The sequence below is a fragment of the Sinocyclocheilus grahami genome, unplaced genomic scaffold (assembly GCF_001515645.1).
Source record: "Sinocyclocheilus grahami isolate Dianchi unplaced genomic scaffold, SAMN03320097.WGS_v1.1 scaffold459.1, whole genome shotgun sequence".
NCBI lineage: Eukaryota > Metazoa > Chordata > Actinopteri > Cypriniformes > Cyprinidae > Sinocyclocheilus > Sinocyclocheilus grahami.
The window spans coordinates 395345-421184 of NW_015505638.1; the positions used below are offsets into that span (position 1 = coordinate 395345).

The 25840-nt window shown below is 36.7% G+C and overlaps 4 protein-coding genes across 7 annotated transcripts; 2 read left to right on the forward strand and 2 right to left on the reverse strand.

Moving 5' to 3' along the window:
• The first annotated feature begins 1486 nt into the window (after positions 1-1486).
• LOC107552826 (RWD domain-containing protein 1-like) lies at positions 1487-9383 on the forward strand. The gene is made up of 8 exons (XM_016234816.1): positions 1487-1545; positions 5584-5670; positions 6069-6134; positions 7800-7930; positions 8040-8183; positions 8675-8807; positions 8900-8962; positions 9084-9383. Exons 2-8 carry the CDS (start codon positions 5598-5600, stop codon positions 9194-9196), a joined length of 723 nt encoding a protein of 240 aa, XP_016090302.1. The 5' UTR covers positions 1487-1545; positions 5584-5597; the 3' UTR covers positions 9197-9383.
• LOC107552828 (RWD domain-containing protein 1-like) lies at positions 3465-5222 on the forward strand. Its single transcript, XM_016234817.1, has 4 exons — positions 3465-3651; positions 4050-4115; positions 4833-4963; positions 5073-5222. The coding sequence occupies exons 1-4, from the start codon at positions 3579-3581 to the stop codon at positions 5220-5222; spliced, it is 420 nt and encodes a 139-aa protein (XP_016090303.1). The 5' UTR covers positions 3465-3578.
• A 971-nt stretch (positions 9384-10354) lies between the features above and the next one.
• On the reverse strand, positions 10355-15152 carry LOC107552833 (amine sulfotransferase-like). Its single transcript, XM_016234827.1, has 7 exons — positions 14758-15152; positions 12918-13079; positions 12454-12662; positions 12158-12284; positions 11971-12065; positions 11285-11465; positions 10355-10641 (listed from the first exon to the last, which is right to left on the reverse strand). The coding sequence occupies exons 1-7, from the start codon at positions 14762-14764 to the stop codon at positions 10511-10513; spliced, it is 912 nt and encodes a 303-aa protein (XP_016090313.1). The 5' UTR covers positions 14765-15152; the 3' UTR covers positions 10355-10510.
• LOC107552831 (zinc finger with UFM1-specific peptidase domain protein-like) lies at positions 15149-25838 on the reverse strand. Of its 4 annotated transcripts, none has more exons than XM_016234823.1 (12): positions 25748-25838; positions 22164-22702; positions 21987-22088; positions 21805-21855; positions 21603-21710; positions 21262-21371; positions 20949-21117; positions 18914-19099; positions 18663-18825; positions 15832-15995; positions 15462-15682; positions 15149-15320 (listed from the first exon to the last, which is right to left on the reverse strand). In XM_016234823.1, exons 2-12 carry the CDS (start codon positions 22696-22698, stop codon positions 15273-15275), a joined length of 1857 nt encoding a protein of 618 aa, XP_016090309.1. In that variant the 5' UTR covers positions 22699-22702; positions 25748-25838; the 3' UTR covers positions 15149-15272. The 4 variants fall into 4 exon arrangements, with proteins under 4 accessions (XP_016090309.1, XP_016090308.1, XP_016090307.1 ...); XM_016234822.1 differs by having other exon boundaries at positions 20949-21114; positions 21796-21855; XM_016234821.1 differs by having other exon boundaries at positions 21796-21855.
• Between the last annotated feature and the right edge of the window lie 2 nt (positions 25839-25840).

The following is a 25840-nucleotide window of genomic DNA, read 5'->3' on the forward strand; positions in this document are numbered from 1 at the left end:
GTCTCTCTGCAGCCAGCAACACAAAATCTTTTTAATGATATCTAACCTTGGCTGAAAATTGTGATGGAGACGGTCTGAATCAGATCTGCAGATATCAACCCCTAGATATTTTACATGACGTTTAACTATAATACCATCAACAGAATTTTTATTGGAATCATGTACATATAAAATTTCACTTTTTGGGGGATTTACTACTAATCCTGAAGCTTTGGAGAAAATAATAAATTAATTGAAGGCAACAGAAACTTGTGAATCATTTTTAAGAAAAAGACAAGTATCGTCAGCTAACTGGCTAATTATCAATGTATTCCCTCCAATATTTATACCTTCAATATTGGAGTGCTTTATATGCGAACTTAATAGCTCGGCGGCTAATAGAAAAAGAAAAGGAGATAAACAAAATTAAAGCCTCTCTATTTATGATTTCTGAATAATCTAAAATATCTATAATTAATCTAATATTGTTAGAGATATGTCTACCTTTTAGAAAACCAGATTGAGTGTTAGAAATTATGTTTGCTAAGCCAGATTTGAGCTTTTCAGCATATACAGAAGCCAATAATTTATAATCAGAGTTCAAAAGGGTGATCAGGCTCCAATTATCCAAAATATTGGGATCTTTATTAGGCTTAGGAATGAGACCTTGTTTCATTGATTCCGCCAATTCACCATTGTTTAAACACTCAATAAGGGCTTCGTAAAGAAGATACTTAATAGAGTCCCAAAAGACTTAAAAAAATTCAAACGGTAAGCCATCCAGCCCTGGAGATTTATTGTGTGGCTTTCTTTTTACTATGTTATAAAGATCATCTATAGTAAAGGGTTCCTCACAAAGTTCTCTATTGTGGTCATTCATTTTAGGAATCACAGAATGAACTTTATGAAAAAATAAAGATGAAGCATTAAGATCAAAAGAAGAGGTGTATAGATTTTGATAAAAGTTAGAAACATGAGAAGAGATCACGGAGGGGTCATTAGATAATGTATTATTAATATATAGAGAGTAGATCCTCTTATTACTTCTGTAATCACTTTCTGGCACGTCTAAAACTGCTTTTTATGGGTATTTCAACGGGTAAAAAGGACTGCGTTAAACTAAACTACTATATTGCATTCGAGGGTTATATTTGACAAATTATAGCTCATGCAGTCCTTTTTACCTGTTGAAATACCTTTAAATGGCCAATAAAACCCATAAAATGCAGTTTTACACGTGCCAAAAAGTGATTACAAGCGCCAATCAGTTTTCGGCAGACGATCGATTTTCGGCACGACACCGGCAGGCTTTGTAATCCATGCCAGAATCGAGCCTTTTCACACGTTTATTTTTATCCATTATTTATTTTGTATACAATCTTTGTAGTAGGTTCAAGACGGAGACAGCATGAATTACTACAATGCTACTAATGTTTAGCAGAGCAAGTAAAATCGGGGTGTTACTCACGCATCTCTGTCCCTAGCTCAGACATTACTGGTGATCGCAGATGACATCGATGCCAGCGGGGCCTTACGTTTCTTCCATGCAGGCTCTAATCTATGGACATTTGTGACATAAAATGACAGACTACAGCGAGGAGCAGAGGAATGAACTAGAAGCAATAGAGTCCATTTACCCAGACTCATTTACAGGTAATATTGACCGCAAAGTTTATGTGTATGCCTATAACTTCGCACCGCTGCCCGTTAGCCGACTGGCTTTTCATTTAACAAAGTTAGTTAAACGTAAGAGCGAATCAGTCATCGCTTTGATATCATTCTTTATAGCAGCAGATTAAGCTGTCACAGGTTAAGAATCAAAGCAAAAATTAACCGATGGTCAGCAATAAGATGTCGAGCAGAAGTTGTGTCAGATTTATGTTTACGTGCTGCTTTGAATAACCTGTCGAAGTACTGGTTCAGTCAATGGTCAGTGGTCACCCACCCACACTTACCTGTTTACTTCCAGGCTGTAGGAAGAGATGTGCAACACTGAGCTCTGTATATTTCATTAGTTTGTTTCTTTCCTTACAATATCTCCTTCTATGCAGTGCTTTCCGAGGAGCCCACAAGCTTCACCATCACAGTTACTTCTGATGCGGGAGAAAATGAAGAGAGTAAGTTCATGTGCTTTACTGTGCACGGAATATGTTACAGTGTGTTCTACTATCATTAACCCTGTGAAGTGTCATATGTGATACATCAAGCTTTTATGGCTCACGCAGTATGATATTGGAGAATATAGAGGAGGAAAAACACTTTTATTTAGAGGCCCAAACTGAGCAAAAATATGCAATTTGGTGCAGTTGCTGATAATTATATGGCCAGAAAGTAATTAGAAAATCTGATGCCTTGTATTGTAAATCAATAAACTCTTTGCAACAGTACAACAGACTGCTTACATAAAATGCCTATAAATATCACTTGTCCTTCTTAATCTCCCAATAGTGCTTAGTTTTATGATCAAAGCTCTGTAGTTTTTATTGTGATGGGCAAAACGTATAATGCAATGCAGTACAATGTTGATTGAGAGATGTACAAATAACTGAGAGGCCCTAGAAATGTATGTATCCGATATGATACAGTAGGCTTTAGGGGTGTCCAAACTCGGTTCTGGAGGGCCCCTGTCCTACCGGGTCCAATTATCCAAAATATTGGGATCTTTATTAGGCTTAGGAATGAGACCTTGTTTCATTGATTCCGCCAATTCACCATTGTTTAAACACTCAATAAGGGCTTCGTAAAGAAGATACTTAATAGAGTCCCAAAAGACTTTAAAAAATTCAAACGGTAAGCCATCCAGCCCTGGAGATTTATTGTGTGGCTTTCTTTTTACTATGTTATAAAGATCATCTATAGTAAAGGGTTCCTCACAAAGTTCTCTATTGTGGTCATTCATTTTAGGAATCACAGAATGAACTTTATGAAAAAATAAAGATGAAGCATTAAGATCAAAAGAAGAGGTGTATAGATTTTGATAAAAGTTAGAAACATGAGAAGAGATCACGGAGGGGTCATTAGATAATGTATTATTAATATATAGAGAGTAGATCCTCTTATTACTTCTGTAATCACTTTCTGGCACGTCTAAAACTGCTTTTTATGGGTATTTCAACGGGTAAAAAGGACTGCGTTAAACTAAACTACTATATTGCATTCGAGGGTTATATTTGACAAATTATAGCTCATGCAGTCCTTTTTACCTGTTGAAATACCTTTAAATGGCCAATAAAACCCATAAAATGCAGTTTTACACGTGCCAAAAAGTGATTACAAGCGCCAATCAGTTTTCGGCAGACGATCGATTTTCGGCACGACACCGGCAGGCTTTGTAATCCATGCCAGAATCGAGCCTTTTCACACGTTTATTTTTATCCATTATTTATTTTGTATACAATCTTTGTAGTAGGTTCAAGACGGAGACAGCATGAATTACTACAATGCTACTAATGTTTAGCAGAGCAAGTAAAATCGGGGTGTTACTCACGCATCTCTGTCCCTAGCTCAGACATTACTGGTGATCGCAGATGACATCGATGCCAGCGGGGCCTTACGTTTCTTCCATGCAGGCTCTAATCTATGGACATTTGTGACATAAAATGACAGACTACAGCGAGGAGCAGAGGAATGAACTAGAAGCAATAGAGTCCATTTACCCAGACTCATTTACAGGTAATATTGACCGCAAAGTTTATGTGTATGCCTATAACTTCGCACCGCTGCCCGTTAGCCGACTGGCTTTTCATTTAACAAAGTTAGTTAAACGTAAGAGCGAATCAGTCATCGCTTTGATATCATTCTTTATAGCAGCAGATTAAGCTGTCACAGGTTAAGAATCAAAGCAAAAATTAACCGATGGTCAGCAATAAGATGTCGAGCAGAAGTTGTGTCAGATTTATGTTTACGTGCTGCTTTGAATAACCTGTCGAAGTATTGGTTCAGTCAATGGTCAGTGGTCACCCACCCACACTTACCTGTTTACTTCCAGGCTGTAGGAAGAGATGTGCAACACTGAGCTCTGTATATTTAATTAGTTTGTTTCTTTCCTTACAATATCTCCTTCTATGCAGTGCTTTCCGAGGAGCCCACAAGCTTCACCATCACAGTTACTTCTGATGCGGGAGAAAATGAAGAGAGTAAGTTCATGTGCTTTACTGTGCACGGAATATGTTACAGTGTGTTCTACTATCATTAACCCTGTGAAGTGTCATATGTGATACATCAAGCTTTTATGGCTCACGCAGTATGATATTGGAGAATATAGAGGAGGAAAAACACTTTTATTTAGAGGCCCAAACTGAGCAAAAATATGCAATTTGGTGCAGTTGCTGATAATTATATGGCCAGAAAGTAATTAGAAAATCTGATGCCTTGTATTGTAAATCAATAAACTCTTTGCAACAGTACAACAGACTGCTTACATAAAATGCCTATAAATATCACTTGTCCTTCTTAATCTCCCAATAGTGCTTAGTTTTATGATCAAAGCTCTGTAGTTTTTATTGTGATGGGCAAAACGTATAATGCAATGCAGTACAATGTTGATTGAGAGATGTACAAATAACTGAGAGGCCCTAGAAATGTATGTATCCGATATGATACAGTAGGCTTTAGGGGTGTCCAAACTCGGTTCTGGAGGGCCACTGTCCTACCGGGTTTAGCTCCAACCCTAACTAAACACACCTGAACCAGCTAATCAAGGTCTTACTAAGCTTACTAGAAACATCCAGGCAGGTGTGTTGAGGCAAGTTGGAGCTAAACTCTGCAGGACAGTGGCCCTTCAGGACTGAGTTTGGACACCTTTGCTTTATAGGGTTACTGTGTAGCTCAAAGCTGATTTCTGTCTGTTTTAGCGGTGGAGGTGACCCTAAAGTTTACATATGTGGAGAAATACCCAGACGAGCCCCCTCTCTGGGAGATCATCTCACAGGAGAACCTGGAAGATTCATATACAGAAGACATTCTAATACTTTTACAGCAACAGGTCTGCACATGTGACATCTTAACCAGCAAAACACATAAAAGTGCACATACTGATGTTGGGTATTTTTTACTGTCCTTTAGTCCTTCCTAATAACCTCTTTCTTTTGTAGGCCGAAGAAAACCTGGGAATGGTTATGATATTCACGTTGGTGACAGCTGTGCAGGAGAAACTTAACGAAATAATTGACCAGATTAAGAGCAGAAGAGAAGAAGAGAAACAAAGAAAAGAAAGGGAGACCGAAGAAGCTGAGAAGGTTTGAGCACGTGTCTTCTGAATGTAGACTAACATTAAAAGAATAGTTCACCCAAAAAAGAAAAATTGCTGAAAATCTACTCCCCCTCAGACCATCCAAGATGTAGACGAGTTTGTTTCTTCATCAGAACAGATTTGGAAAAATGTAGCATTACTTCAATTGCCCACACTTGGATCCTCTGCAGTGAATGGGTGCCGTCAGAATGAGAGTCCAAACAACTGATTTAAAAACATTGCAACAATCCAAAAGTTTGTTTAGCCACAATAAACAAGTACTTTTGTCAGTAAAGACAAATAATGCTTTTGCTAGAGGTGTAAGTACAGCTTCTACCAGTAGGAGGCCATGATGACTTACAAAAACAGAGGACATTTGTGACATAAAATGACAGACTACAGCGAGGAGCAGAGGAATGAACTAGAAGCAATAGAGTCCATTTACCCAGACTCATTTACAGGTAATATTGACCGCAAAGTTTATGTGTATGCCTATAACTTCGCACCGCTGCCCGTTAGCCGACTGGCTTTTCATTTAACAAAGTTAGTTAAACGTAAGAGCGAATCAGTCATCGCTTTGATATCATTCTTTATAGCAGCAGATTAAGCTGTCACAGGTTAAGAATCAAAGCAAAAATTAACCGATGGTCAGCAATAAGATGTCGAGCAGAAGTTGTGTCAGATTTATGTTTACGTGCTGCTTTGAATAACCTGTCGAAGTACTGGTTCAGTCAATGGTCAGTGGTCACCCACCCACACTTACCTGTTTACTTCCAGGCTGTAGGAAGAGATGTGCAACACTGAGCTCTGTATATTTCATTAGTTTGTTTCTTTCCTTACAATATCTCCTTCTATGCAGTGCTTTCCGAGGAGCCCACAAGCTTCACCATCACAGTTACTTCTGATGCGGGAGAAAATGAAGAGAGTAAGTTCATGTGCTTTACTGTGCACGGAATATGTTACAGTGTGTTCTACTATCATTAACCCTGTGAAGTGTCATATGTGATACATCAAGCTTTTATGGCTCACGCAGTATGATATTGGAGAATATAGAGGAGGAAAAACACTTTTATTTAGAGGCCCAAACTGAGCAAAAATATGCAATTTGGTGCAGTTGCTGATAATTATATGGCCAGAAAGTAATTAGAAAATCTGATGCCTTGTATTGTAAATCAATAAACTCTTTGCAACAGTACAACAGACTGCTTACATAAAATGCCTATAAATATCACTTGTCCTTCTTAATCTCCCAATAGTGCTTAGTTTTATGATCAAAGCTCTGTAGTTTTTATTGTGATGGGCAAAACGTATAATGCAATGCAGTACAATGTTGATTGAGAGATGTACAAATAACTGAGAGGCCCTAGAAATGTATGTATCCGATATGATACAGTAGGCTTTAGGGGTGTCCAAACTCGTAGAGTCCATTTACCCAGACTCGTTTACAGGTAAGATTGACTGCAAAGTTTATGTTTTATGCCTATAAAATCGCCACGCTGTTCGTTAGCTGACTAACGTTAGCTTTTCATCAAACAAAGTTAGTTAAACATACGAGCGACTCAGTCATCTCTTTGATATCATTCTTCATAGCAGCAGATTAAGTTGTCGAAAGTTAAGAAACAAAGCAAACAATAACCGATGACAGTTAATGCTTTGAATTAACTGTGGAAGTAGTACTGGTTTAGTCAGTGGTCTGGTCACCCATATCTGTTTACTTCCAGACTGTGTGTAGGAAGGAATAATAGTGAGCTCTGTATATTTCATTAGTTTGTTTGTTTCTTTCCTTACAATATTTTCATTCACGCAGTGCTTTCCGAGGAGCCCACAAGCTTCACCATCACAGTTACTTCTGATGCGGGAGAAAATGAAGAGAGTAAGTTCATGTGCTTTACTGTGCACGGAATATGTTACAGTGTGTTCTACTATCATTAACCCTGTGAAGTGTCATATGTGATACATCAAGCTTTTATGGCTCACGCAGTATGATATTGGAGAATATAGAGGAGGAAAAACACTTTTATTTAGAGGCCCAAACTGAGCAAAAATATGCAATTTGGTGCAGTTGCTGATAATTATATGGCCAGAAAGTAATTAGAAAATCTGATGCCTTGTATTGTAAATCAATAAACTCTTTGCAACAGTACAACAGACTGCTTACATAAAATGCCTATAAATATCACTTGTCCTTCTTAATCTCCCAATAGTGCTTAGTTTTATGATCAAAGCTCTGTAGTTTTTATTGTGATGGGCAAAACGTATAATGCAATGCAGTACAATGTTGATTGAGAGATGTACAAATAACTGAGAGGCCCTAGAAATGTATGTATCCGATATGATACAGTAGGCTTTAGGGGTGTCCAAACTCGGTTCTGGAGGGCCACTGTCCTACCGGGTTTAGCTCCAACCCTAACTAAACACACCTGAACCAGCTAATCAAGGTCTTACTAAGCTTACTAGAAACATCCAGGCAGGTGTGTTGAGGCAAGTTGGAGCTAAACTCTGCAGGACAGTGGCCCTTCAGGACTGAGTTTGGACACCTTTGCTTTATAGGGTTACTGTGTAGCTCAAAGCTGATTTCTGTCTGTTTTAGCGGTGGAGGTGACCCTAAAGTTTACATATGTGGAGAAATACCCAGACGAGCCCCCTCTCTGGGAGATCATCTCACAGGAGAACCTGGAAGATTCATATACAGAAGACATTCTAATACTTTTACAGCAACAGGTCTGCACATGTGACATCTTAACCAGCAAAACACATAAAAGTGCACATACTGATGTTGGGTATTTTTTACTGTCCTTTAGTCCTTCCTAATAACCTCTTTCTTTTGTAGGCTGAAGAAAACCTGGGAATGGTTATGATATTCACGTTGGTGACAGCTGTGCAGGAGAAACTTAACGAAATAATTGACCAGATTAAGAGCAGAAGAGAAGAAGAGAAACAAAGAAAAGAAAGGGAGACCGAAGAAGCTGAGAAGGTTTGAGCACGTGTCTTCTGAATGTAGACTAACATTAAAAGAATAGTTCACCCAAAAAAGAAAAATTGCTGAAAATCTACTCCCCCTCAGACCATCCAAGATGTAGACGAGTTTGTTTCTTCATCAGAACAGATTTGGAAAAATGTAGCATTACTTCAATTGCCCACACTTGGATCCTCTGCAGTGAATGGGTGCCGTCAGAATGAGAGTCCAAACAACTGATTTAAAAACATTGCAACAATCCAAAAGTTTGTTTAGCCACAATAAACAAGTACTTTTGTCAGTAAAGACAAATAATGCTTTTGCTAGAGGTGTAAGTACAGCTTCTACCAGTAGGAGGCCATGATGACTTACAAAAACAGACCAACCAAACTGTACCACAACATTGCTATTATACTTAAATATTATTATGTTGAATGGTAGATTTGTTAGCAGTTACATAGCTATCCTTTATATTAAAATGGAAAATGTTTTTGTTTTGCTTTTCTCAGCGTGCATTCCAAGGCACTGTGGTCACAATTGAGAACTTCTTATCATGGAAAGCAAAATTTGAACAAGAAATGGTAGAACTGAAGAAGAAAAGGCAGAAAGAAGAGGAGCAGTCAGGAAAGGGAAAACTCACAGGTGAGTTGCTATCATAACATTGAGAGTAGTGTAGAAACCCAAATCTGAACCACCTTTTGTCATGATCTGCTCATTTACTTTTTATGTTACAGGAAAACAGCTGTTTGAGAGAGACCACAATCTTGACACATCAGATATCCAGTTCTTGGAAGACAGTAAGCAATGTCAATAATTATTATTATTTTATATTCAAGTTGCCATAGGATGCCTTTTTCTTTTTGAAACTTAAAACTTGATTATCCTTCAAAGTTGGTATTCTTTGCTCTTTTCCTCTAGGTGGGAACAGTGTGGAAGTAGACGAATCACTGTTTCAAGACATGGATGATTTGGATTTGGATGAGGATGACCCTGATTTCAACCCACTGGACTTAGGCAGTGATGAGGACTGAATTGTGTTAACTCAACCTGACAAGAATGATATAGATGCTGACGTCCTGTGGAGCAGGACTTCAGCTCACCCGTTCTAAACACAAACTTTTTCAGTCACTACCATCTATGATGCAGCATATTTTACAATAACTGTCAAACATATTGTCATTTGTTACAATTATTGCTATTAAAACATTCTCTTATTTTGCTGAATGGCTTCATTAACACAAGAGTTGCATTAGGTTAGTGTTTCCTAGAGATGTGACCTGGCAGGTATTACATCCCGAGTTTAACTCCAATCACCTCCTGTTTTTCGTCTAACTGTTTGTGTCTATACAGTACAAGCCAATAAGAATTTACCAAAGAGTATTAGCATATTAAATCAACACTTAATGAAATCACTGAAATCTGATGAAAAATCTAATGATTCTGCACCATTGTTTCTGATTAACATTGACTTATTTTATGTATCAATATTTAAATATGTTTGGAATTAACTTTATTTTGCCTTTGACTGAAACATCTGTTTATTTCACTAAAAAGAATGCACAAGCAAGAAATTTAGAATTTTATATTTTTATACAAATACTCTTTTTTTTTTTAATGGTAATTTCAAAACAGTATTCCAGAAATGGACAGCAGTGATTCACGACACATATCTGTCTGAAGCTGCCTTGAACTTTAAATTTATACAATTTAGGAAGCAAATAAGATATTTGCTTAACTTTGTACTTTGTATTACTGTTCAAAAGTTTGGGGTTGGTAAATTATTTTTTTAATGACGTGGCTAAAGCTTACCAAGGCTGCATTTATTTGATCAACGATACAGTAAAAACAATAAAATTGTGAAATATGGCAATTAAAATAACTTCTATTTTAATAGATTTTAATTTATTCCTGTGATGGCAATTACACCAGCCTTCAATGTAACATGGTCCTTCAGTAATCATTCTAATATGCTGATTTGATGCTCGAGAAACATTCATTTGTTTACAAATGTATTATATAATAAATTATCAAAACAGGTGTACTTAATATTTTTGTAGAAACTGACTTTTTTCAGGATTTCAGTTTTTATAACAGTGTAAAAGTCTCCTCTTCACTGTCACTTTTGGCCATTTTGATGTATCCTAGCTGAATAAAACAAATAATTTATTTTTAAAAACTCTTGCTGTCCCCAAATATTCTACACCAAACAGTAGAGTGGTTTATCTGATCAAATTGAATAAATAATAATAATAATTTACTGACTGCAAACTTTTGAACATTTTCAGATTATCTCCATTTTTTTTTAACTTTTTTGATTTCAAACCCTGCTGATGAGCCTGAATAAATCATGGTGAGATGAGATCATTCATATCCCAGATGAAAGAAAGAGAAACATCTTTCATCTTCTGTTGGTACACTTTGTCAAATCTCTCATTCTGCGCCACAGTGAAGTAGTTCTTCCAGTCACCAACAGTTCCTGTTCAGAGTTAAGCAGTAAGGTTATATTCTAGTCAATAACTAAATTCAACAGGTTAATAACATTCAAATTACTTAATGGCAGAGATTAGTGACTATATTCTCAAAGGTTATCCTCATATCTTTGTCATATTTAGAACAGATGTAATTCTTACATTCTTACACTGACTTGTATACATGAGCAAAATATAACTATAAATTCACTGTAGGAATGACCAGATGGGTGGAAACACATTTAAGAGATACTGTGGTTTGTAGAAGTCTTAAGAAAAGCTTTGTCTTGAAGAGTCAACCCAAAAATGAGCACACAGATAAAGTATAATTAAGTTCACTACAAGTAAATATCCTTGTGAATGTTATATGAAATGAAGATTCTGTCATCATTTACTCACCCTCATGTTTCCCCCCACCTGTATAACTTACTTTCTTTTCTCTTCATCACAAAAGACCAGAATCAGCATCCACCATTTACTTTCATTGTATGGAAAAAGGCTGTCAGTAACTACTGTGAGGGTGAGTAAATGATGACAGATTCTTCATTTTCACAATCGCAAGAATTTGTTGGTGTACTGATTTTTATCGTTTAATTTTTTTTAATGATTTTACTTTAATCTGTGTGCTTGAAACAGTGAGGTGTTATATACCTTTCCTCAGAAATGATCCCAGCTGGTGGTTCAGCAGGATGACAGGGATCTGCTGGTAATTGGCCTGAGGATTGTTCTTCATATTTTTGAAGGTACTGTGCTCAACAACATCATTCAATTGCTGTGATGTCAAGTTCCTCGCCAAGAATGAAGTGATCTTTTCAACTACTGACCGTAAGTCCTGCAAGCATGCACGGTTGATAAGTTAAAGCAATATGTTCTTTAAATGTAAATGTCTACATAATTGTATTAGCAGCCCTTTAAAGTTTGAAAATAACTTTCAACAATCATTTAAATTCTATGTTATTTTACTACATCTAGTTCAACTGCAGGAAAATGATAAATGTTGCCTTGGCAATTGAAATAAAATAAGTTTAATTGTTTTTATATTTTCATTTTATTTCAGTTTATTTTATTTAAACAAAAATATATATTTTTTAGTTTTCAATTTCTCAGAAAACAAAACATGACATTTTAATTTTGCCTCTCAAGTACATATTTGTATGGGAAAACAAGACAAAAATGCAGAGGAAGATATATATACCTCCTCTATATTTTTGATTTAAGACGATTTAATTGAATAAATGTATTTATTTCTTAAAACAATTCCTACTGACCCCAAACTTTTAAATGGTAGAGTATACAGTTTATCTTATTTATCAAGAAAACAAGCAAACCAGTCAAACCTTAATCATCTCCTCATATGTAATGTACAAGAAGTTCATCTCGTCTTTGTGGGAGCACCAGCTCTTGACATGCTCAAACCAGCAATTACCAAAAACTGAAACACATGATATATGTTGAGGATTTCTGGTCAAACAGTTGCTTTGATTGAAATGGCAACTTAGATAAAAGAAAAAGCTTTTTGTTTACCATTTCCTTCCAGGAATTTCTCAAAAAATGTATCAAAGTCTTTTGGGGTCTCCAGCATATTTGCATATTTGTGAAAGTGGAAGTAAGACACCAAAACATCCTTTGGATTTCTGGCCACATAGATGACCTATTAGTCATTAGGAAGAGTTGAAGAGATCATGTAAACATTTGGAATAGACGTAAGGAGACTGCACATGCACAACTGTAAGAGAACGTAGCGGTCATAATAATTCAGTACATGATTACTTCACTGAAGCCATACAGATGCAGTGGCAGCTTGATAGAAGCGATCTCACCTTGCCCTTCTTTTGTTTCAGTCCAAGTGGCATGAATTTGTATGGCAGATGAGACACACAGATCCTGGGGGAAGGGGCAGAAACAAACTGTTTCCTAGAGTCTAAAAGTTCAATCCATGGCACTCGCTCAGAATTCAGCTGCTCATTTGATGCTGTAACATCTCCCTTGACCTCTATTAGACTGAGGATTTGCTGCAACCAAATAGTGCCTGCAAAGATGATCAACACAAGCAAGAACATGTTTACAAATTCTCTAATAAATTGCACATAGGATGTCTATTACGATTACTGATCACTGAAGGATTTAAATCAGTACTCAGTAAGCGTGCATTTTTGTGATTACAGTATAAATCTAATGTTCGTGAAGTGCTTGCTCACACTATTTTGAAAGCCGTTTATGAAAAAGTATTTTGCATACTGCACCTTTAACAGTAGCATGTGGCTCCAATGGATCTCTATCTTACCTGATTTGGGGTAAGTAATGACAAAGACATCCGAGTCTTGAATCTCAAAGTTCTGAATTTGATCCACCACCTCAGGAGAGTGTATTCCAGATATTAGTTTGAAGCCCCTAAGCGGGACCAGCTTATATTGAGGGGCCTCACCACTGCTCTGACTGAAAACCTCTGAGAGACCAAAAAATTTAAATAAAGATAGAATTAAATTAAAACATGTTATACATTATATGTCAGTGTCTACGTTCAAATATTCACCAAGAGAATCTATACAGTACATATGTTCACATGAATTCATAAAAATAAAAAAAAGATCATATTTGCACAAATTAAACAATATTTACACCCAAAACCTAAAATCTCTTAAGTGAATTAAAGGGCATAAATATATTCATGGAAATCATAGCATATATGAGTATAGCATAAGGCTATACTTTCGCGTTTGACTGGGGTCAGGCCAGCCGCCACGTTATTTCGAGGGTCGCGCATATGCTGCCTATTACGGTAAGAACTGATCTGAAAGCAAGTGCTCTTCCGGTGAACGCGATTTTCCCCACCACAGCCCAGTTTCTCCCAGTAAATGATACGTCACAGTCGTCGCTGTCGGATGTTGAATTCCAAAATAAAAGCCCTCAAATACTATATATATATATATATATACTACAAGATAAGAGCCCCTCCCCCCTTCTCAATCTGAGGTGAAACTTATTCTGTGCAACCAAGGATTTTTATTTGTATAGCTTTTTGAATGCAGAGACACAGCAGCCGAGCAGCGTATGCATGAGAGCTGCTGGGGGCACTTATTTTGTTATATATATATATGACTACTTGAGGGCTTTTATTTTGGAATTCAACATCAGACAGTGAAGGACTGTGATGTATCATTTTCCAGTGAAACTGGGCTGTGGTGGGAAAAAATCGCGTTCGCCGGAAGAGCACTTGCTTTCAGATCAGTTCTTACAGTAATAGGCATTATATGCGCGGGCCAAAAAACAATGTGGCGGCTGGTCTGACCGCAGTCATCTACATGACACGACGACGCTCGAGAAGCGCGGTGGTCAAGTCAAAATTACTGCAACTTTTTAAACGCCTCGATACCTTGTGTTTTCCCCCATTTTACTGCGCTGCGTCTCACATTTTAACGTGTTCTCTGTGAACGAAAATATGGTGATATATGTGCCCTAGTAGAAAAGAATAGAAAAGTTAAACATGAAAAACGATTTTTGTGGCTTAATGTACTAAAACAACAACCAGGGACAAACAGATGTTTCTCACACTTGTTACAAACAGGGAATCAAACAGAAACAAAGTGTTACGGTGAGTTTTCTCCCCCACAGACCACAGGTACGTTAGAGATAACGCTTAGCCTACCTATCAGCTTACCTTGAGATAATGTTAGAGTATTCATAATGAATGAGGCCCAAAGTCCGTTTAAAAACACAACAGTTCATTATTAGTTCATTTTAGATCAGTAACATTAATATTAACGGCACAACTTTTGATTTTAATAACGAATGTGTAAACGTTGAAACTAACATTTACTAAGATTACTAAATGATTGGGTTGTTTTTTCATTGTTCGTTCATATTAATGTAGTTAACCAGAGGCGGACAGTAACTAAGTACATTTACTTAAGTATTGTACTTAAGTACACTTTTTGAGTATCTGTACTTTACTTGAGTATTATTATTTCTTATCCAGATTGATTAAAATCGCATTGTTTTGGCAGCAGATAGTGTTTATGTCAAAAAATCATTTGTGAGAGAATTTTGTACATTAAGCCATATGATGGGTGTTAGTCCTAAACTATGGTTTGGTGCCTTCCTGGTCAGTTCAACCATGCACTTACCTGCCATTTCTCTCTCTCTCTCTCTTTCTCCTCTGGAGTGACCGTGAGATTCCTGTCTGTCCTGTGACTTGCAGGTTGTCTGCCCTGATTAAATCAGGAAGCGTATTTTAGCACATAACACATTTGATCATGAAACAGAGAGAGGGGAGGATCTGTAAATGGCTTGAATGTGGCCTGCAGTGTGGGAAAAGTGAGACGCTGATGGTTCAGATTTCCTCAGAGTGCATAAAGCTGACAAATATCTCTTGACCACTGATGGTGTCGAAAATGGATACCATATGGATACAACTGTTGTTTAAAGACAAAACAAGCTCATCATTCAATGAATCAAAATTTAAAGAACTGAAGACTCACACACATTATAAAAAGTAATAAGACATATTGTGCAGCAAGTAAGATATAACTATATTTATTATTGTTTATTGACATTTATACAAAAATACAGTGTTTCACAGTCTGATAAAAGTAGCAGGACCTAGTAGATAAACTGCAGTCAGCAGATGTGGACAATTCCATCAAGGGATTTTCTCAGCACATAGTGTCCTTGAATTAAGAATACGGCTCTGAAAAACACAAACATGCCAAAAAGATGTCAAGCTGTAGCTCAAGAGTTTAACATAGACTATGCATATAAAATATCTAAATGCAGTTCATTACTTGAATTGAGCAATGAATTCCTGAAGCTGTAGCTGTAGCTAAAGTACCTGTTTCTCTTCAGGGGTCAGCAGCCCTTCTACAGCGACCACTTGATACTGTCTGTGTTTTAGGCCACCGGAGAATTTGCGCATACGTCGTACCATGGTAGCTGCTGTATCCTGCGACAGCACTCTCCTCATTTCCCTGGGTGCACACCCCGGATCGAAGAGGAGCAGGCACAGGTTGCCATTTACTTTCTGTTCCACTCCTACAATTGAGCGACTGTGGCCTGATCATAAAGACATGACAACACGTACGTCATCTTATAAAGGCAATTCTATTTCTCTAAAGGCTAATAATCTTGAGTTTCATGAGAGATAATACATTTACTTAATTCTTATTAAAGTGCTGTAGTTTACAAGAGAAATCTTGAAATACCTTGGTGCTGGAGGTATACAGGTGGTAATGTTGTCTGCTCTACTTTGGGTGGCAGTCTTGCAACCCTACTGACAGAATGTGAGAAATACTGTTTCACCCACTCAAACAGTCTGGGGTGCGCATCTCCTGGGCCAGTGGGCTTGTGAAAATCCACAATTCGGGCTCTAAATTTTTAAAGGAAAGTTAAGATGTGAAATTAATAATATTAAAGCTATTTACATGGTTTATAATGTTTGAGGTTGGTAAGATTTTTTTTTATGTTTTTGAAAGAAGTCTCTCGCCAAGGCTACATTTATTTGATCAAAAATACAGTAAAAACAATTATACTGTGATGTTTTTTTTTTGTTTTGTTTTTTACAATTGAAAATAACTTTTCTGTTTTTGTATATTTTAAAATGTAATTTATTCCTGTGAAGGCAAAGCTGAATTTTAAGCTGCCATTACTCCAGTCTTCAGTGTCACAAGATCCTTCAGAAATCATTCTAATATACTGATTTGTTCCTCAAGAAACATTTCTTCTTATTATTAATGTTGTGCTACTTAAAGGGGTCATATGATGCTATTTAAATTTTTCCTTTCTCTTTGGAGTGTTACAAGCTGTTCGTGCATAGATAAAATCCAGATTAATTAAAATCGCATTGTTTTGGCAGCAGATAGTGTTCATGTAAAAAAATCATTTGTGAGAGAATTTTGTACATTAAGCCATATGATGGGTGTTAGTCCTAAACTATGGTTTGGTGCCTTCCTGGTCAGTTCAACCATGCACTTACCTGCCATTTCTCTCTCTCTCTCTCTTTCTCCTCTCGACTTGTCCACGCCCTCCAAAACACCTTGTTTAAACACGCCCCCACATGTCTACGTCACTGTGTGGGAAGATTTGCATAACACTGCCCAAATGTTCATGCAAAGAAAGGCGGCGTAACTTTTATTCTCGCTGTGTATTGTTGATGCCGCCGCCATGTCGTGAAGGTGCTGTGTGTTTCGTTGTGAAAGCAAAACTACTTTGTTTGGACTTCTAAAAGAGGACACGACTAGAAATCAGTGGTTAAGTTGTATTTACAACACTGTTCCAGAACAGTTCAACCCAAATATTCAGATGTGTGCAGCGCATTTTATGGAGGACGGTTTCCTGAACCTGCAGAGTGTTAGCATACATTGCGTCTGTGCACAAAGGCTGTTTTTATAAAGTGGGGCAGTTCCAACTTTGCAAGGACAATCTGGTGCTTATGACTCACAGCCTGTAAGTACGTTTTTTATATTTAAAGAATTTGCCACTGACAATTCAAACGCGAGTTTTGAGCAGTGTAGAGTAGCGCTTGTTGTTTGTCGTTTCTCCGATCACAAATGCAGACATGGTTTTATGTTTACGCGGTGCGATATGCAATACAACGCGTAAAAAGACAGTACAAGTCATTATAATCAGTAATTATGTCCCCACTGGATGCAACAAATGCCTTGTTTGTAATGGGATTTAATGGTGTCATCTCATCGCGCCAGTACACGGCATCACACTCCCAGTATGGTAAGGGGCGTAACATTTCCGTCACATGCTTGAGGTATTCAGCCAATCACAACGCACTGGATAGCTGGCCAATCAGCGAACACCTCTGAAGGATCCTTAGATCCTCATGTGCAAATTGTGTGTTGGGTTTTATTTTTTAATTCATTTATAATCATTTATTTACATAATCATTTTATAATCATTAGTCATTCATATGATTTATTATTTGATTATTTTTACCATTCATCATATAATTTAAGTATTTTTATTGTATATTCATAATTTATTATGTTTATTCATTTATTATGTTTCTGTATATTATTTTCTTGTTAATTTTTCTTTTTGTATCTCCATTGTTGTTCAATCTCATGCTTGTGGGGTTTCATGAACTGTTTTGTCTGTATGAATAGAGATAGATAAGAGGGAATGTTTATGGAAACCCAAGGTTTATGTGATGTTGTTGTGAAGCAGTTTTGGAATAACAGTACATGTTGAATTTGTGCTGATCAGACGAAGTTTGAACATTGAGACATATGCAACTAAGATTATTCAATAAACAATTAAAACAATTACTTTTTACCATCATCACTTCGTCTCCTGCTTCTGCTCTTCTCTGGCTTTCCTCAGTCAGCTTCTTGACTGACAGAAGACTGTTAAACATTCGTTTTGGGTATTTTTGGATACCAGACAAGACTTGCTGTTGACAGGGTTTGGGTATTAACAGCGCTGCTGACTAGTTGTTCTGTTACTGGACAAACTGATATTTTCTGACGGGATCTGGCGTCCGGGGCTGGATCCTAAATATTATTTGGCGTGGAGACCCAATCTAACACCTCGCTTTTCAGAATGATGAGCTTTGTAAAAATCGAAGCGTTTCAGAAAGGCGGGGCATAGAGGAGAAACAATAATGAACATTATGTGAAAAATTATGTTTTTTGAAGCTTAAACCGCATAAACACATTGCATTACACCAAATACACAACAATGTTCTTTTTAGCAGCATCATATGACCACTTTAATATTTTTGAGAAAACCATATTATATACCATATAATTTTTTTTTAGGATTCTTTGATGAGTAGAAGGTTCAGAACAAAATTTATTTGAAATATATATATATATATATATATATATTTATATTTCCTTTTTTGTGTGTGTGTGTGTATATTATTATATAGTAGTCTTTACTGTCACTTTTGAATTATTTAATGGACAGTTCTGAATAAAAATATTAATTTCTTTCAAAATAGGAAAAATACAAATATTTCTGACCCCAAACTTTTGAACGGTAGTGTATGTGTAAATGTAAACTTGGGGTTTTCAATGCGTACTTCACACTAAAGGAGGTGAGAACTGCATAGATTTCTGTAGCTCCTATCCAAGCCCGTGTCCCCTGCAGTCGATGGTTGAAGTGTGAAGCACCCTGAGGATCTGTACCTTGACCCCACGCCTCTTCGATTAAGGCCTGCACTCTCGGAATGCTGGGAACTGAAACTGTGAGGGGAAATTTTTATGATGGGTACTATTACAAGGAAAATCAACATAGAGCCAAGAGAATAACATGATGTAACTGATATTATACCATGTAGAAGGTTATATTGCTCCATCCTGTGCAAAGATGAAAGAAGCATCTGGAAGTTTCTGTAGCCACATCCCCAACCTTTGTCCCCCTCCGATGAAGAGTAGTGATCAGTCTCAGCACAGAGCCACACATGTGCACAGTCAGAGGCATCCTTCTGATAGTACCTACAGAGAGCTTCCATGAGTCCTGAAACAGAAAGGTTACGTTTAAGCCTTGAGCGGTTTTATTTATTTTCTTTTACTACAGTTTTTTTTTTTTTGCATTAACAGAAAAGTAGAAAAGTAAGTTACAGTGGCATGTGAAAGTTTGGGAACCCCTTGCAGAATCTGTGAAAATGTGAATAATTTTTAACAAAATAAGAGAGATCATACAAAATGCATGTTATTTTTATTTAGTACTGTCCCGAGTAAGATATTTTACATAAAAGATGTTTACATAGTCCACAATACACAAAAAAATAGCTGAAATTATTAAAATAACCCCTTTCAAAAGTTTGGGAACCCTTGGTTCTTAATACTGTGTGTGATTACCTGGATGATCTACGACTGTTTTTTTAATTTTGTGATGGTTGTTCATGAGTCCCTCGTTTGTTCTGAACAGTTAAACTGAGCACTGTTCTTCAGAAAAATCCTCCATGTACTGCAGATTCTTAAATTTTCCAGCATCTTTTGCATATTTGAACCCCTTCCAGCAGTGACTGTATGATTTTGAGATCCATCTTTTCACACTGAGGACAATTGAGGGACTCAAACACAACTATTTAAAAAAGGTTCAACCATTTACTGATGCTCCAGAAGGAAAAACCATGCATTAAGAGCCAGGGGGTAAAAACTTTTTGAATTTGAAGATCAAGGTAAATTGTACTTAACTTGTCTTCCGGGAAACATGCAAGTATCTTATGTTGTTTCCGAAGGACAGTACTAAATGGAAAAAAATTATATTTCAACAAAATAAGAAAAAATTGGACATCTTCATTCTGTTCAAAAGTTTTCTCTTAATGTATCGTGTTTCCTTCTGGAGCATCAGTGAATGTTTGAACCTTTTTTAATAGTTGTGTTTGAGTCCCTCAATTGTCCTCAGTGTGAAAAGATGGATCTCAAAATCATACACTCACTTTTGGAAGGGGTTCAAAACTGCAAAAGATGCTGGAAAACTAAAGAATCTGTAGGACATGGAGGATTTTTCTGAAGAACAGTGCTCAGTTTAACTGTTCAGAACAAACAAGGGACTCATGAACAACCATCACAAAACAAAAAACAGTCGTAGATCATCCAGGTAATCACACACAGTATTAAGAACCAAGGGTTCCCAAACTTTTGAAGGGGGTTTTAATAATTTCAGCTATTTTTGTGTCTTGTGGACAATATGTAAACATCTTTTATGTAAAATATCTTACTCGGGACAGCATTAAATAAAAAATAACATGCGTTTTGTATGATCTCTCTAATTTTGTTAAAATTATTCACATTTTCACAGATTCTGCAAGGGGTTCCCAAACTTTCGCATGCCACTGTATATAATTAAAATCCTAATAATAATAATAATAATAATAATAATACATTATTTTAAATTATTATTATACATTATTAATTCATAATATTAAACCCATTAAAATATAATGTATAATTAAGTATATATTAATTAAAAATATATACAGGTGCATCTCAATAAATTTGAATGTCGTGGAAAAGTGAGATGCACCTGTACACACACTACAGTTCAAATGTTTGGGTCAGTGAGATTTGTTTTTCAAAGAAATTAATACCTTTATTCAGCAAGGACACATTAAACTGATCAAAAGTGACTGTAAAAACATTTATAAAAGTTACAAAAAAGTATCTATTAATTTTTATTATTATCTATCAAATAATTCAATTATAAAAATGTATACAAAATATTAAGCGGCACAACTGTTTTCAACATTGACAATAAGATAAAGAAAATAACTGAACAGATTTTCAGTCTAATAATTCACCAGTTGGACCAAATATGTAAAGATAATTGGTGTAGCTCTATGATGCACTCTCAATCAGACCTGATGTTTTGCTTCTGCCATCATCCACCCCAGAGGCCAGAGATTCAAGCATCTCCGCTTTTTTCCTGTGGAACTCTGCAGGAACCATCTGACCTCGAGACACAGCCCTCTCCATATTCCTCTCCATTTGTTTGCGATAACCACCACTGTTATCAAGCCCAAACTGCTTCTGAATAGAGTAGCGAAGAGTAATGAAATAACAAAAAAAAACTTTTTGTAGTAGTTTGACACAAGGGTGAGTAAATAATGAAAATTTTCAACTTTTAGGTGAACATTGTTTTGAAATCTCACAGTGGCATTTTCTTTAGCTAACCTGGAGCTTCTTAAAGTCCTCTGCTTCCCGTCTAGTCTCAGCCTCCCTCCACTTTTGCTCCTCTTCCTCCTGAAGCTTACGGGCCAGAGTCAGGTCTTCAGATGAATGTCCTCAAAACACCCAAACCAAATGAATGTAAAATCAGATGTTTTAAGAAACCACAAGTTTTGTTGCGCCAATAGCTACAACAGATTTCACGTTGATTAATATTTATTGTCTTGATGCACTGTACTTGTAAACAGAACCCACAGAACATCTTGATTTCTACATTTAAATGTATGTAACAAACAATTCTAGAAAAAAGCTCATATGCAGTTGCATACTTAATAATATACACATACCTGTTGCAGATGCTGAGCCATATTCCAGGTGTAGCTCAACATGCTCTTGAAGGGAGGAGCTGCTGGAACAGCTCAGAGAACACATCGGACACTCATAGTGCATCACAGCTGGAGATCCCAAAAATACAGGTATAGATTAGTTTGGCCCATTCACTTACTCAGAACGGTCAAATCGACCACCTTGCTAACTGACCTGATCTACCATTGCTTGTAGAAGATGCTTCTGTTGAAGTGACAGCCTCAGAACTAGCCCCTTAAGAGGACAAACCATATCAGACATCAATCATAGACAGCTGGTGATAAAAAGAGTGTAAAATAAACACTTGTAAACATACATATATATACTTGCAACATTTATATTATTTATGTTTTGAGGTAAGACACCTTCAGCTGCATCTTGGTGCTGTAGATGAAGCTCAACATGCTCCTGCAGAATAAAGCAATCTTTGCAGACCAAACTGCACATAGGACATGAAAAGCATCCTTCTGAAATACACAAAGAGAAAATATTAGTCTAACGGCTTAATTTAAATAAATTTTATGTTGTAAAGTTAAGAGCACCTTTAATAGGTGAGGCCAAGCGCTTCTGCTTTGATTTTCGGCACCCATCTTCCCTCTCCCTGCTTGCATTGTTGCTGGATGTTGGTGTAGTTCTGATGAGTTTTATTGCACCACTCGCTGTGGCTGCTGCAGGTGGTGAACTCTTCAGACTAGTCGAGGTTCCCTGAGAAAGACAGGTCCCTGTAATCGGGAAGGCCATCTCGTTTACCTGAGATGGCGACTGAGGTGAGGCTTGAGATACCTTGTCCATATTTTTCACATTTACATTGGAAGTCTTTGTAGAATTGGGACTTTGAACAGTCCAGTCATTTGAGTTTTTCTGTCTACTGACAACCTCTGTTGTTTTCGTGTCCTGGCAGTCTTTATCTATGTGTGCGGTGTTGATGTGGAAGCTCAGCTCGTTGTACGAAATACCGGACAAAGAGCAGAACGGGCAGGCCATCACATTCTCCATGTGACTCAGGAAGAGATGGGTTCTCATCTCTGCCTCAGATGGGAGCTCTTCACAGCAGATGTCACACACAGGCATTGTCATAAGGCTGGATGAAACAAACGGACAAATTAACCATGATGGTAATCAAAATGACAGAATGACCCTGAAAGCTTCTCACACTGTTTGAAGGATATCTGATATTAATTTCATCTGATTTTAGTACCAATAGTACCAACAGACCTCTCACAATGATTTTAACATTCCTTAATGTGATATGAATGCTTGTGGGTTTAATCATACTGCCTTAAAATTACAATAGAAAGTGAAGGATTTATGACAGAAATATATTACACAATAATATTTAATATAATATTAACCATACTTGATATGATATGACTATATTATATAAAATATTTGGGGGAAAAAACATTAGTGGACCAAAAAGAGAAATATGAAAAACAACAAAAAACAGATCCAAAACTAAAAGCTAAAACTTTATAAATACTACCTAAACACATTTTTAAAATAAAGAGATTAAATAAAAATGACAAATGCATACAACAATTTCAAAACTTAACATTTAAATGAAAAACAAAAAATAAAGCTAAAAACAATTCAAAATATTAAAGAACAAAAGGTATAAGAGTATAATAATGATTCTAAAAAATAAAAAAAATATATAAATACTAAAAATAAAATACTAAATAAAAAAAAACTTAATAAAAGACCTATACAGACATAATAAATTCAGACATAATGTAACTAAAATAAAAATAAATAACAAATACAAATAATACAAATCAAATGACCGTAGTTTATCAGTAATCCTAAAAAACAACACTGCCAAACACACATGCTAAAAAACAACAACTTACTTACACATAGTAAGAAATGGTTATAAAAACTGAAACAAGCGAAACTAGTAGGAAAGAGGAGAAATAAAAAGCGATACTTATATATATACAGGTGCATCTCAATAAATTAGAATGTCGTGTAAAAGTTAATTTATTTCAGTAATTCAACTCAAATTGTGAAACTCGTGTACTCGTGTATCGTGTAAATAAATTCAATGCACACAGACTGAAGTAGTTTAGGTGTTTGGTTCTTTTAATTGTGATGATTTTGACTCACATTTAACAAAAACCCACCAATTCACTAGCTCAACAAATTGGAATATGGTGACATGTCAATCAGCTAATCAACTCAAAACCCCTGCAAAGGTTTCCTGAGCCTTCAAAATGGTCTCTCAGTTTGGTTCACTAGGCTACACAATCATGGGGAAGACTGCTGATCTGACAGCTGTCCAGAAGACAATCATTGACACCCTTCACAAGGAGGGTAAGCCACAAACATTCATTGCCAAAGAAGCTGGCTGTTCACAGAGTGCTGTATCCAAGCATGTTAACAGAAAGTTGAGTGGAAGGAAAAAGTGTGGAAGAAAAAGATGCACAACCAACCGAGAGAACCGCAGCCTTATGAGGATTGTCAAGCAAAATCGATTCAAGAATTTGAGTGAACTTCACAAGGAATGGACTGAGGCTGGGGTCAAGGCATCAAGAGCCACCACACACAGACGTGTCAAGGAATTTGGCTACAGTTGTCGTATTCCTCTTGTTAAGCCACTCCTGAACCACAGACAACGTCAGAGGCGTCTTACCTGGTCTAAGGAGAAGAAGAACTGGACTGTTGCCCAGTGGTCCAAAGTCCTCTTTTCAGATGAGAGCAAGTTTTGTATTTCATTTGGAAACCGAGGTCCTAGAGTCTGGAGGAAGGGTGAAGCTCATAGCCCAAGTTGCTTGAAGTCCAGTGTTAAGTTTCCACAGTCTGTGATGATTTGGGGTGCAATGTCATCTGCTGGTGTTGGTCCATTGTGTTTTTTGAAAACCAACGTCACTGCACCCGTTTACCAAGAAATTTTGGAGCACTTCTTGCTTCCTTCTGCTGACCAGCTTTTTGAAGATGCTGATTTCATTTTCCAGCAGGATTTGGCACCTGCCCACACTGCCAAAAGTGTTAAATGACCATGGTGTTGGTGTGCTTGACTGGCCAGCAAACTCACCAGACCTGAACCCCCTAGAGAATCTATAGGGTATTGTCAAGAGGAAGATGAGAAACAAGAGACCAACAAATGCAGATGAGCTGAAGGCCACTGTCAAAGAAACCTGGGCTTCCATACCACCTCAGCAGTGCCACAAACTGATCACCTCCATGCCACGCCGAATTGAGGCAGTAATTAAAGCAAAAGGAGCCCCTACCAAGTATTGAGTACATGTACAGTAAATGAACATACTTTCCAGAAGGCCAACATTCACTAAAAAAAATTTTTTATTGGTCTTATGAAGTATTCTAATTTGTTGAGATAGTGAATTGGTGGGGTTTTGTTAAATGTGAGCCAAAATCATCACAATTAAAAGAACCAAAGACTTAAACTACTTCAGTCTGTGTGCATTGAATTTATTTAATACACAAGTTTCACAGTTTGAGTTGAATTACTGAAATAAATGAACTTTTCCACGACATTCTAATTTGAGATCCACCTGTATACACACACACACACATTAGTGTGAATGAAATAAGACTGAAGTGGACAAAAAACGGAAATATGGGTAAATAAACCTTTGTATACATTTTAATATAAATATTAGAAATAATAACTTTTATAAATAATTACTTATTATTATATATAATTACTAATTCTACTCCTGTGTAATGTTTGTTTATAAAGCCATGAAGGAAATCATACATTTCATTAATCGCATTTATTTGTGTGACAATTAATCGACAGCCAGCCTTAACTAAAAATATTTGTAGTAATTATGATATGTTACCTGATAAACACTGTTAACCGTGGTAAACCTGGGTACACAGTGGTAAGGGACGCGTTTTTGTTTTGAATGCATTTAAAATGTCATTATCAACTAAACGCAAAACTCTGAGACGCGGCTATTTAGCCTTAGTTAACTTGAAATCTGGATTTTATCAAGACGCTCTTGTCTCGACGCGACAGCGACTCGATTCTGTCAACAAAGAACACTGGACATTCACGCTGCTACACATACAACATCTAAAAGTCTTCTTCCACTGACTTCATGCACAACAACAAAAATTCAATATGATACTATCTCGAAATCGCCATTTATATGCAACGTACTTGTTCAGCGGAGGACATGTTGAGTTGAGCAATAACCCGTTTCACTTTCCATTTATTATTATTGAATAAGGCCGCTCCTGAAAACCGGAAACA